At 47.1% G+C, this 12,482-nt stretch overlaps 1 protein-coding gene across 1 annotated transcript in view; it reads left to right on the top strand.

The window, feature by feature from the left end:
* The first annotated feature begins 8,802 nt into the window (after window positions 1-8,802).
* The window catches only part of SBF2 (SET binding factor 2), a 452,940-nt gene continuing 449,260 nt past the window's right edge, over window positions 8,803-12,482 (top strand). Inside the window, 1 exon segment of the mRNA XM_040630773.1 lies at window positions 8,803-9,005. Coding sequence (XP_040486707.1) covers window positions 8,951-9,005 — 55 coding nt within the window. The 5' untranslated portion in view covers window positions 8,803-8,950.

The raw sequence follows: 12,482 nt of genomic DNA, 5'->3' as shown, positions 1-12,482 counted from the left end.
GGGGGTGGGGGTGCGGGTGGGGGGGTCCCTCGTGCCCAAAGGACTCAGAGATGAGCTCCAAAGATTGGTATAGGAAATGCCACAACCCTGACTCTATGGGCACAGGGTTCAGAACATAAACCAGGGTGAAGTAGGGACGGTACAACTTCTTGGGGTCCTTACTCAGGACCTATGCAACCCAGAGTGCGAGGCCTACTGGCACGGAACTGCAAGAGCCCCCGGGAGGTACCACGCGGATGGCCGGAGCCCGGGACCTCGGGAGCGGTGGCCTCGAGTGGACCGCGCCCCCTGCCGGCTCGGCGCCTGACCTGAACGCGACCCCAGACTCCTGCGGAGCCGCAGGGACCGGACACCGAGCAAAGACTAGGGGAGTGGGGCTCGCCAGCACCCCCAGAGAGGCTGAGACTCCAAGGTTCTGGGACGGGCTAGTAAGATTTCGCAATAGGGGCAAGGCTCGGAAAGGCTGATTTGAGAATTGGGATTTGGAGGGGAGAATTATCTGAAGTTTCAGAATTTAATTGCCTATTTGGAAATGTGGGAATAACCAAAATTAGGACGGACGATACCGTTTCGATCCCCCCCGCCCCCGCCGCCTTGTAATCCAGTTATTCCTTACAAGGTTACAACCTGAGAGTTTGCCTTGCTGCCCTCGGAGACTTCATTCACCCATTGTAAACGTGAGATTTACTGCCGGGGCGCACACTAAGGCTTCGCGTATGTTAATCGCTCTAGAGTTTACACAACAGCCACATCCTGATCTTTGATCCTGACACCTACCCTTGAGTTAGGCGAGGAAGGTTAACATTACTGTTCTTATTTCACCAAGTAGAAAACTGAAGTTCAGAGAGGGGAAGAATTTGACTAAACTCACACCAAACGTAGGAAAGAGTCCTTACTCGGCCTGGCAAGCAAGCACCGCAGACTCGGGCGCGGCGTGGATATTTCTAGGCTGGGGTCATCATGCCGTCAAGGGGGAAAGGAGAGTCCTAGCCCCCGCCCAAGGATTTATGCCTGTTCATGATGAATCACCCCCAAGCACGTTTGTCACCCATTTGTGTTCCTCTATCACCGCTTTTTTTTTTTTTTTAAGATTTCATTTATTTATTTGCCAGAGAGAGAGAGAGGGAGGGAGGGAGCGCACAAACGGGGAGCGTCAGGTTCCCTGCTGAGCAAGGAAGCCTGATGTGGGACTCCATCCCAGGATTCTGGGATCATGACCTAAGTGGAAGGCAGATGCTTAACCCACTGAGCCACCCAGGCATCCCTCCATCACCCCTTCTTGACTTTACTTTCTTACTTCCCTTCTGAGGGCCAAACTGAGAGGGAACTCAGCTCCGCGAAGCTCCCTAGTTCTTGCATTACGGCCTCTGGAATCCTAGCAACCCCTACCCTACTCTCAAGCCCTGAAGCCCGGTGCCTAGACTAAGAGGCCGTGGGCGCTGGGCCACTGGGACTCCGCAGACCGGCTTCTAGTACCCGCCCTGTGGCTGTGTGAACGTGGGTCCATCACGTTTCCCCTCTAGTTTCCCCATCTATGATGTGCCCCCTGCAGACCTCTATGCTTCCTACCAGCTCTGCCAAATTGGTTCTGACACCCGGTGCTAAGGAGGCTGGGCGCTGGCTGGAGGGGACCTTGCCTGGTCTGGGCCACACACTGCTGGTTCAGCGGCCTTTGCATTCTCAGGACCGAACCGTGGTGACTGCACCCCGGAAAGGAATGGCCGCGGCTGAAGTTATTTGTTCTGGGGACTCTTCCCCAAGGGAGTCACCTGAATGGATCTGAGTTCCAGCCGAGGGTGGGGGACAGATTCCTGGCTCCTGCGCTGGGTCTGACTCTCGTAGGAGCTCGGGGTCAGAGGGGTGCAAAGCAGCGTAGTGGCTGGGTTCCGGCCGCCTGGCGAGCCGCAGGGCTGTCATTGCAGCAGACTAGGTCAGGCGGCTAGTCTGTTGGCACCTCAGACAGTAGGTATTACCGCGCGCCTGCTCGTTTCCAGGAGCCGCCCGCAGCCAAACTAGTCCGCTTTTCTCCCACTTCCCATCTCTTCATTTCGGTTTGTTCCCTGAGAGTCAGACTCTTCGCACCAACCCCGTCCAAGACATTCTCTGAGGACGCGACTTGTCGCCAGCTTCCAGTTGGGTCCGCGCCAAGACAGGTTTTACTTTCATTTCCCTGGCGCGCGCGCGCCTCAACTGCTGCAGAGGTCAAGGACAGCTGGGCGCTGGCCCACAGCCAGGGAAGGTCCCGTGGTCTGGACTCGTTCCTTCCACTTCCCACCAGCCCTGGGGGGGTCGGTCTGCAGAGGTCCCTGTGGCTGTGCACCGTTGCCTCCTCTCTGTGTCTTTCTGGAAAGCCCACGATTCCGTGGGAGCGGGTGGGGAGTGGGGAGAATTCGCTCCAGCTCCTCTGCAGGATCGCGGGGCGCGACCTAGATGCAAACTTCGCTTTGAGCTTGGGGCTGCTTCAGCGCGCCCAGCGAGCGCAGGAGTGGAGACTGGGCTCCGCTGCTGCTGGCTCCGGCGCCTGCTCTGGCGACGCCAGGAATTCCCACCTGACAGCCTTGGCACGCTTCTTATCAGCTCAGGTGCGCCTCGTCGCTCCAGCACAGAGATCTGAGGCTCGAAAACCCCGCCAATTACTTGTTTAAGCGAAGTACTGGAATGGCAGCTCGGGATTTCGCTACAACGCACGTATCTTCGAAAGTGCGCGTGCGTCTGCGTTTGCGTAGGTGTCGGACAGGAACCAGAGGGTTCCCCTCAGGGTTCGTGGGGTATAAATTGAAAAAGTGTATAAAATTTGCCAAATGTTAGCATCTGTTTTTCCTCCGTTTAACCTCGGGTTCGCTTAATCATCGCCACACACACACACACACACACACACACACACACACACACACACACACACACTCTACTGAGGTTTCAGTTAAACGGTCGGATCTAGAAGGAAAACCACCGCGGGAGTTCTGCTGGTGATTTGTTAACGTGGAGTTTCATCCAAGTTGCAGTGATTGTAGATTCACATTGAGTAGAAGGAAGAAAGGGAAGGAAGAAACATCTTTAAAATCTCACTGTCAAGAGAAAGACAAAAAAAAAAAAAAAGAAATTCTGGTTAATGATGATACACTTGTGTGTGTGCGCGCCCAAGAATTCTTAAAGCGTCAGATTATAAATAAACCCCAAAGCTGGGTAATAAATGTATGTATCCTGAAATCATATATAAAGACAAAAATATGCTAAATATTTGTTGTATTGGTGTCTCAATTTCTTCTTCACATTCCAACTGAATTATTTTTAGGCCCTCAATCCAAGCCTTATTCTTAGTAATGTTTGGAGTTTAAAAAAATTTGTGGTGGTGGTTTCTCAGCTAAAGCCAGTATGACCATACTCAGGTCATGAAGAAAAATAATGAGAAGCAATATATAATATTAATGATATTAATAAGAATAAAAGTGAGTAGCTAAGTGCATTGCATAATTATCTCAGATGCCTCTTTTTTCAAACAGGAAATTTTATAATGCATTTATTATTCATATGTTTCAAAAGGACGCTGCTGAGCTAAGGGTTTGTTTACAAAGTTCATTTGAAAACAAGCTTTAAGAAACTTCCTGGAGTCATAACACAAAATAGTTTTCCTAAAGGACACAATCAGCTTTGAAGATTTGGTCACTCAGAGGGAGAAGTAAAGCAGGGTTCAAAACTTGGCACTTTTTTGGGATCTCTGACTTCTTGAAAGAGCTAATAAAATATAGATCCTTTCTAGAAAAATTCACATGTACAAAAACCAAATTAAGTATAAAACAGGCATACAATTTGCTGCCTCATTTTTGTGCTTTTGCACAAAATAGATGGACAGAAACAATCAATTCTGGAGCACCTGGCTGGCTTAGTTCGTAGAGCGTGCGACTCTTGATCTCAGGATGGTCAGTTTGAGCGCCACATTGAATGTAGAGTTTACTAATATATATATATTAAAAAAAAAAAGAAAGAAAACATCAGTCCCTGTATGTGATAAAGCCAGAGACAAACCTCCCTAAGCTTAAAGAATACGTGTTGCTCTAGGACAAATGGAAGAGAATATGGAGAAGAGGGTGAACATACAGAAGCTTGTTATACTAACGGCTCTAACAGAACAAGATGAGATGCCTTCGAGAGAAACTCACTACTGATGACACAGTGAGTGGCATTAATAAATGGATTATAAAAGAGGTTATTCAACCATTTGGATTTCATCTGTGGCCAAAGCTGTTAACAAGAGCAACCATTATGCTACCTGCCTCAAGGTGGGGATCCTATACTATCAGATTAGAATGAAGCAATTCTTACGTATTGGCCTACATGATTTGAAAGTGCATTTATTCCTTTAACAGATATTTACTGAGCATGTATGATATGCCTAGCTCTGTGCTAAATGTTGGGCATACAGAAATCATCAATGCAAACATCATTCTTTTTTTCTTTTTTTAAAGATTTTATTTATTTATCTGACAGAGAGAGAGAGGCAGCGAGAGAGGGAACACAAGCAGGGAGAGTGGGAGAGGAAGAAGCAGTCTACCTGATGAGCAGGGAGCCTGTAGCGCTTAACCAACTGAGCCCAAGCGGCTTTTGAAATTTCTTTTCTGAAAGATTTTATTTATTTATTTGAGAGAGAGCAAGAGAGAGAGAGAGGGCATGAGCAGTGGGGAGGGGGACCCCAGGGATCATGACCTGAGCCGCCAAAGGCAGATGCTTAACCAACTGAGCCACCTAGGTGTGCTGTTTTGAAATTCTTAATAATTTTTTAACAGAGGGTCCTATGTCTACATTTTGCTTTGGGCTCTACAAATTATGTAGCCTGTCCTGCTTACCAAATAAACATGCAAGCTAAGTAAAAGCAGGCTGTAAACTCTTACAGCACTTATATACTTACACTGTAACTGCTAATGTCAGGGGTACTTAATATGTGTGTCATGATCCAACTAGTCATATAATCACAGGTGTGAAAGCAACTGCAGGGCGATTTCCATCAACCATCTCTGAAGCCTCCTTCCTATACCCCAAACATACACCCCAGGTAGAAACAGTGTGTCTGCTACACAAATTGAATTTGAAGACAAGGTTCGCAGCTCACTTACTGTCCCTAAGTTTTACCTACGTAGAAAGTCTGGAACCACCCATGAAACATGGACATCAGTTAGGAAGTTATTGCAATAGTTACGGTGGAAAGTGATAGGGGCTCAGAGAGTGGCTCAGAGAGTGGGTGGCAATGGGGGTGGAGAGAAGTATACGTATTTGGGAAGTAGGATCAGTAAGGCTGAGTGATGAATGTAGGGCTGAGAGAGAGGCATGTTGTCAAGGGTGAGGATCGTTAAGTCTGCTAGGCAGCTGAGTGGATGGAGATATGGCAAAGGATCAGCAATTTTCTAAATGGTCTCCTTTGTTATTGGTTGTTGAGACCTTTTGAAGAGGCCGCAGCCCCGCCCGCGGACATTTGGTTAAGTCTAACTCTCACACTGCCTCTCTGAACTGTAGTGGCTAACCACAGGAAGCACTTGAAATGACTGTAGAGATCAACCACTCACTCCGCAACAGACAACTGCAGGAGCAGAGGACTGATAATTCTTGCTCACTAGTAATTGGCCCTTTTTCCTTCTAAAGCGTGAATGAAAGGTATCTGCTGTGTACACATCATCATTGTGTTGCATATTCTTCTTCCCTTCCTGCTCCTGCCAGACATCAGTGAAAACAAATCTGGGATTGCTTTACTCCCTCACTCTTTGGTGAAAGGTGATGGTGGTTATCTCGAGGGGATGGTCTGGCTTTCAGCCAACCTCAGTAATCAGAAGCCTTGTCAGGGCTTATCAGTTTCAGCAGACTGGCAACTGTTGGCTGAGAAGCAAAGTACAGCTCCAGCGTATGCTAAATATGCTCACATGTGTGCATAAACATATGGTGCCTTTATACATATAGCTGGGATATGTCAGAATCCCTATGCTACAGAACACACATGTGAAATGGAATGGCAGCCCACCTATGACCCAGCAGGTGGAATATGCCTTATAGCACACAGCATTTACTTCTAGACTTTGAAAACAACTAAGCTTTGGGGTGCCTGGGTGGTTCAGTGGATTAAGCGTCTTCCTTTGGCTCAGGTCATGATCTCAGGGTCCTGGGATTGAGCCCAGCATTGGGCTCCTTGCTCAGTGGGGAGTCTGCTTCTCACTCTCTCTCTGCCCCCAACTCATGCTCTCTCTCACGCTATCTCTGTCACTATCTCTGTCTTTCTCTTTCTCAGATAAATAAAATCTTAAAAAAAACAACTAAGCTTCTATTAAAAAAAAGTTTAAATAATTTGAACCAACGCTTGTTAATAAAACTCAACACATTTAAAAAGTAAAATGGCACTTCTATGTCATGTACAGAAACTCAAAATGGCCTAAATACAAGAGCTAAAACTATGTAACTCTTAGAAGAAAACAGGAGCAAATTTTTATGACCTTGGATTTGGCCATGGAATTAGATATGACACCAAAAGCACAGAAAACAAAAGAAAAAATAGATACATTTGTATTTCATATGGTATACACACACACACACACACACACACACACACACACAAAATGGAATACTATTCAGCCATAAAAAAGAATGAAGTACTGATACATGCTACAACATGGATGAAACTTGAAAACATTATACAAATGAAAGAACCCACAAAAGGTCACATATTGTATGATTCCATTTATATCAAATATCTGTAATAGGTAAACTCATAGAGAAAAAGCAAATTGGTGGTTACAAGGGGCTAGGGGAGGGGAAATGGGAGTGGCTGCTTACTGGGTATGATCAAAATTGTTTTGGAACTAGATAGAAGTGGTAGTTATACAACATTGTGAATCTACTAAATACCACCCAATTGTATGTTTTAATGGGGTTAATTTTATGATATGTAAATTTCACATTTTTTAAAAAAGTTTTATTTATTTAAGTAATCTCTATACCCAACATGGGGCTGGAACTCAAGACCCTGAGACCAAGAGTTACGTGCTCTTCCGACTGAGCCAGCCAGGTACCCCTTTGCCTTAAAAAAAAGTAAAATGGGGAAGGAACATGACAGCTGCCTTAAAAATGTGAAAGTCTAACCGAAAGATTTGTGTGTGCGTTGTTTTTTTTTTTTTTTTTTCTTCTTTTTTTTCTGGGTAGTTCCAGAGAGCAAAATTAGGGGAAGTTACATGACAACTCTAACATAAATGAGGAAGACCTTTCTAACAATAGGGCTTTTAAACAGTGGAACCAGCTACCTCAGCTACCTCGCAAGGAAGTAGGTTACTCCTCACTGAAAGTGATCAAGTTGTATGATGAGCTCTTCAGGGAAGTTATAGAGAGGATTCTTGCATGAGGTGTGACTGAGGCTTTTTTTGGCTTAATTATTTTCCAGATTAATCTGTTATCTTCCCTCCACCCTTGTAACTAAGCTGATTCAGTTTGACCACAAGCAATCTGCAAATAAATTCCTAGAGTTAAGGTATTCCTTCCTGAGAATTTCAGTTCTCCTCGTGTAGCCCAGCCCTCTCAATCTGTAGGGGAAGAAAGTATGGCACAGAAAGAGGAAATGATCAATTAAACTTTCAGAAGTTGAAACTCCAACCCTCTGGACTGCCTGTTCAGAGTTCAAGCTATTGCAACTTCCTGTTGGTAGTTGGGGGAAATTGTACTATCACCCATTAAAAATATTTAAGCACCTACTGTATAAAAGACACTGGTCAGAACTCTTAGATATAAATGGTCAAGTCCTCAATTAATGAGTAGCGATAAGCAACCAAGAAGATAATCACATTTGCAAACGATGGAGATTCCCCAAACTTCAGTCTACCACCTGTAATTATCCTACTACTAAAACTTCCTCAGATACTAATAATTGACAAAACAAAGTCATCTGGGTGTCTCACCAGCCAAATCTTAAATGATCAATACGAGCAGCAAACAAGAAAGTGACCTAGATGATTCCTAGACTGGATGATGAGACCCACTAATTCACTGTATTGCGTGATTGAGTAGGGAAGTAGGAAGTCATCACCCGCTCTGGCAAGAGCCCTGGGACCGCTGCAAGGAGAGAAAACGTAGAAGGGAGGGCTCCCTGGGAGACACAAAGCCTCCTCCTTCGTACTCCGTTGGATCCGGCCAGTTGGGAGGATCCCGGGGATGCCGCGTTTTTCGGTGGAATCCAGCCCCCCCCCCAACTTCGGGCACTCCGGGGGAAGCCCAGGCCAACCGCCCCCAGCCCACCCAGCACTGAAGCACGAGGCGCCTCAAGATTGCGCAAAAGCCTCTCCCTCCCCCCGCCTGCTCGGTGGCATGTTCCTAAAATTCCCATCTGCACAACATAAACAGGAAACGTGCAGCAAAAGCCCTGGCAGTGCAAATTCCATGCTCCAGTCGAGGGCGGGAGAATCTCGTCTTTGGGAGCGGAGTAGAGGGGGGAGGGGAAGAAGCAAACTTTCTAGGAGACCCCTCAACCATCCCTGTCTTTTCTTCCCAGATCCAGAAAGAAAGAATAGAGAAGGCGGAAGGAAGGAGTCCCCGCTTTGGAAAAAATTAGGGGAGGGGGAGGGGGAGGGGGAGGTGGGCCACGAAGGGGCAGCTAGGCTTCAAAGTGAACCGCCTGGAGAGGCCGCGGGGGCGGGAATACCCCTGGCCGCCTAGCCTGCAAACCCAGCGGTCCGCGCTGCCCTAGATGCCGCGCCGTGGGCTCACCGCCCGCTCGGGGTTCCCGAGGCAGCGCGGGTGGGGGCGGGGGAGGAGCGGGCGCTCCGCGCGGCGCAGGCGCACAGTGCGCCTCGGTTGTCAAACATGGCTGAAGTGCCGCCGCTGCCGCTACTGCTGCTGCAGGAAAAATGCTGAGCCCTCCCGGGCCGGGTGGGCGGCGGCGGCGAGGGCGGCTACGAGCACCTGCTTCCCGGGCGCGGCGGCGGCGGCCATGGCCCGGCTGGCTGACTACTTCATCGTAGTAGGCTACGACCACGAGAAGCCAGGTAAGGGTGTGGGGCGGGCACCGCCCCCAGGCCTCCCCGCCCCCGCCCCCCCTACCCCCCCGGCTGCCGTCCAGTGGGCTCTGCGGGGCTGGGCGTCGCAGCCGGGGGGCGGGGAGGGCCGGGCCGGGCGGCGGCGGAGCTGGCGGTCGGTGTCCGGCCTTCTCGGCGGCGCTGAGCCTCGCGGTGGGCGTGAGGGGCCGGCACGAGGGGAGGGGGAGGGGAGGAGGGGAGGAGGGGGAGGGGAGGAGGGGAGGAGGGGGAGGGGAGGAGGCCGAGTCCGCAGGAGCCCGGGGAGGCCCAGCTGGGGAGAGTCTGGGTGCCGCGACCCGAGCCCTGGAGGAGGCCGGGTACCAGGGGCAGTGCCCTGGTGCCGGCGGGATTGGGTCAGGACTGCAGGGCTGGGAGGGCGGGAGCCAACTGTGTTAAGTTCCTCGGGGATAAACTTCTGCCCTGCATCCTGAGTGAGTAACGAGTGACGCAGGGGGCTGTCCTCTCCAAAAGGAAATGCTGAGAGTCCAGTGCTACCTCACCCCTGCGTTGTTGGGGGCCTGTCTAGTCACCGCCCCGGTGAACGCGTGGTACCGGGGAGGGGAAGAGGATCCTTGCACTTCTCAACATTTCTAGGAAATGCTCCCTGTTCTTTCAGGATAGATATGACAGTCATTTCAGAGGGTCTGAACACTATCTTTTAAGTAAGGTCAGCCGACCGCTGAAAGTCTTGTTTCACGTTCATTTGTGCTTTAAAAAAATTTTTTTGGATTAAAAGTTTTTTTTTAGTATAGTTGACATGCAGCGTTTAATGTGTGTTTTAATTATTCTTACAATTCATCACAAAACATTCTTCATAAGGAACAGTTTGGCAAATGCATTGTATTTGTTTCGTCATGAACTTCTGCAATTTAAGAAAATTAAGGGTTCATGCACGTTTATTTTTGTATTTGCATTTCTTTGTGTTAGTGTATAGCTAAGCCTAATGTAATTAGTTGAACCGGGAAGCACAACTATTTCAGTGTAATTCCAGTTGCACATTGGCAAGGAATTTTGGATAGTGGCATACAGTACCTTCATCTTTCAGTGGAGATGCTGAGATTGTGCTTTGCTGATGGGTACAGCCATTTGTAGCGTCAGAATGTCATTGTTCTACCCACTCTTGGTCAACTGCCCTTCACTATTACTCTTCTAATAACTTCCTTTAGTGGGAACCTTTTATATTTTTACATCTTTCACTATTCACAACCTGATTGAGGTCAATTGTTAAGAGAAGGGGTTGGGCTGTGTTTAAAGTGTCTTCTGGCTCCAACATTTTATTTGCTAGTAATTTTGCATAGTCTGGTGTCTCTTACCAAGGTTAACAATATGAAGAGTCACAGTTTATTTTTAATATTATTTCGTTTTTACCAACATTGTTTTTTCCCCTCACTTAAAGCTGAAACAATCACATACTTGCAGAAAACTTGCCGGTGAGGTACAAAGAACTTTATTCTCTGCACCATTTGAGAGGAAGCTGCTGACCTGACGCCTTGTCACCCCAGAGTGCTCTAGTGTGCATTTTTATAAACAGGGATATTCTCCTGCATAATCACAATACAATTATCAAAATCAGGAAATTTGTACTGATACAGTACTCCATTTACCAACTGGTTCAAGCTTTGTTGATTTTTCTGTTAATCTTTGTACTGGCAAAAGGATCCCATTCAGAATTATATGTTGCTTTTACTTGTCGTATCTCTTTAGTCTTCTTCATTCTGGAACAGTTCCTCCATCTTCTCTTGACTTTCATAATCTTGGCACTTATGAAGATTACAGAGCAGTTATTTTGTAGAATGCCCCTCAATTTGGGATTATCTGTTCTCTTACGGTTAGATACATACTGGTTATGTACTTGGGTAGAAATATCACAGAAGTCATGCTCATTGCAGTCTTCAGGTGGTACACAATTTCAGTTTATTCCGTTATTGGTGATTTTCACTTTGATTACTTACTTGATACAAGTAATGCCTGCCAGGATTCCTTGCTATAAAGTTAGTATGTAGTTGTTAATACACAGTGTTGTGTGGAGTACTTCAAAACTATGTAAATATCTTGTTCCTCATCTAACTTCTAATGTATTCCTGTATTCCTATCTGTATGAATGTTTCTTCGTGGATTATATTCTGTTACTATTTATTTCAATGTTTAGATTGTTCCTCATTTGGCCAATGAGAGCCCATTCAGGCTGGCTTTTGTGTCCTTATGGCATGTGCCCATCATTCTTTGAGCATGTCTTTACTTTTTGGCACAGATTTATCCTGTACTGTACCTGCCTTAGTCCTGCAGTTGGCTGTTTCTCTGGGGAGCCCTGGATCCTTTTAGGGGAGAATGACCTTTTGAAGCTACAATCTCAGTGCTAGTATGTTTGCTGCTGTTGGGTTGTTAATGCTCCCAGACCCTCTTAATGGATGAAACTGGGAATACATAGATGTACACACACACACATTTACATTTATATTTATCTGTATATATTGAAAATGATGAGTTCACACTAATACCTCCAATTTCAGCACAACACTCCACGGTCCATTCTAGTTTTTTTCTTTTTCATATTTGTAATATTCTTCTCTGTTAGTGAGAAATCTGGCTTCCATTATCCTTAATATATTTACTTATTTGTTCACATCTTCCTGTATTTAACCAAACTTTCATATTTGCTACCACCGTCTCCTCTCCTGGATGCCTTTTTTCTCTGCTGATTCTTTATTCTATCCCTCCCACTCCACTACCCATCTCAGGAGCTAACAGCCCATACCAGGATGTCCCAGTTCAGGGACACCTTCTTCAACCTGCTCTGACTCTGACTCCCAATGTTAGTTTCCCCACTGTTTGTGGGTGTATTTCTTTTTTCTTTTTTTAAGATTTTATTTTTATTTATTTGACAGAGAGAGACAGCCAGAGAGAGAGGGAACACAAGCAGGGGGAGTGGGAGAGGAAGAAGCAGGCTCCTAGCGGAGGAGCCTGATGTGGGACTCGATCCCAGAACGCTGGGATCACGCCCTGAGCCGAAGGCAGACGCTTAACGACTGCGCCACCCAGGCGCCCCTGTGGGTGTATTTCTTATCCCACTTAGGTTCTGATACCCCACATTGGGCTGCTTCCATGTGAAGACATCCTCTTCACTCGGTTCACACCTAGTGCCCCATGCAAGGTTGCCCCTCTGTGTTGACCCTCCCTTCCAGTGCTTGGGCTAAGCACATGTATCTTCCCACATGGACTCCTTCCTTGGTTCACTTGGGCTCTGACAACCCCCACCCCATCTAGGGCTAACATGACTACTCACCATCCCACAGGAGGGAAAAGGAAGATTATTTTATATTTTTTATTATTATTTATTATTTTTTGGTGGGGACAGAGGGAGAGGGAGAGAGAGAATCCTAAGCAGGGTCATGCCCAGCGCTTGAGCCATATGTGGGGCTTGATCTCACGATGCAGAGATCATGACCA

This window comes from Ursus maritimus, unplaced genomic scaffold (genome assembly GCF_017311325.1).
Source record: "Ursus maritimus isolate PB19 unplaced genomic scaffold, ASM1731132v1 scaffold_16, whole genome shotgun sequence".
Classification (NCBI taxonomy): Eukaryota; Metazoa; Chordata; class Mammalia; order Carnivora; family Ursidae; genus Ursus; species Ursus maritimus.
The sequence above is the reverse complement of the archived record's forward strand: the minus strand, read 5'-3'. Positions and strand labels throughout refer to the sequence as shown.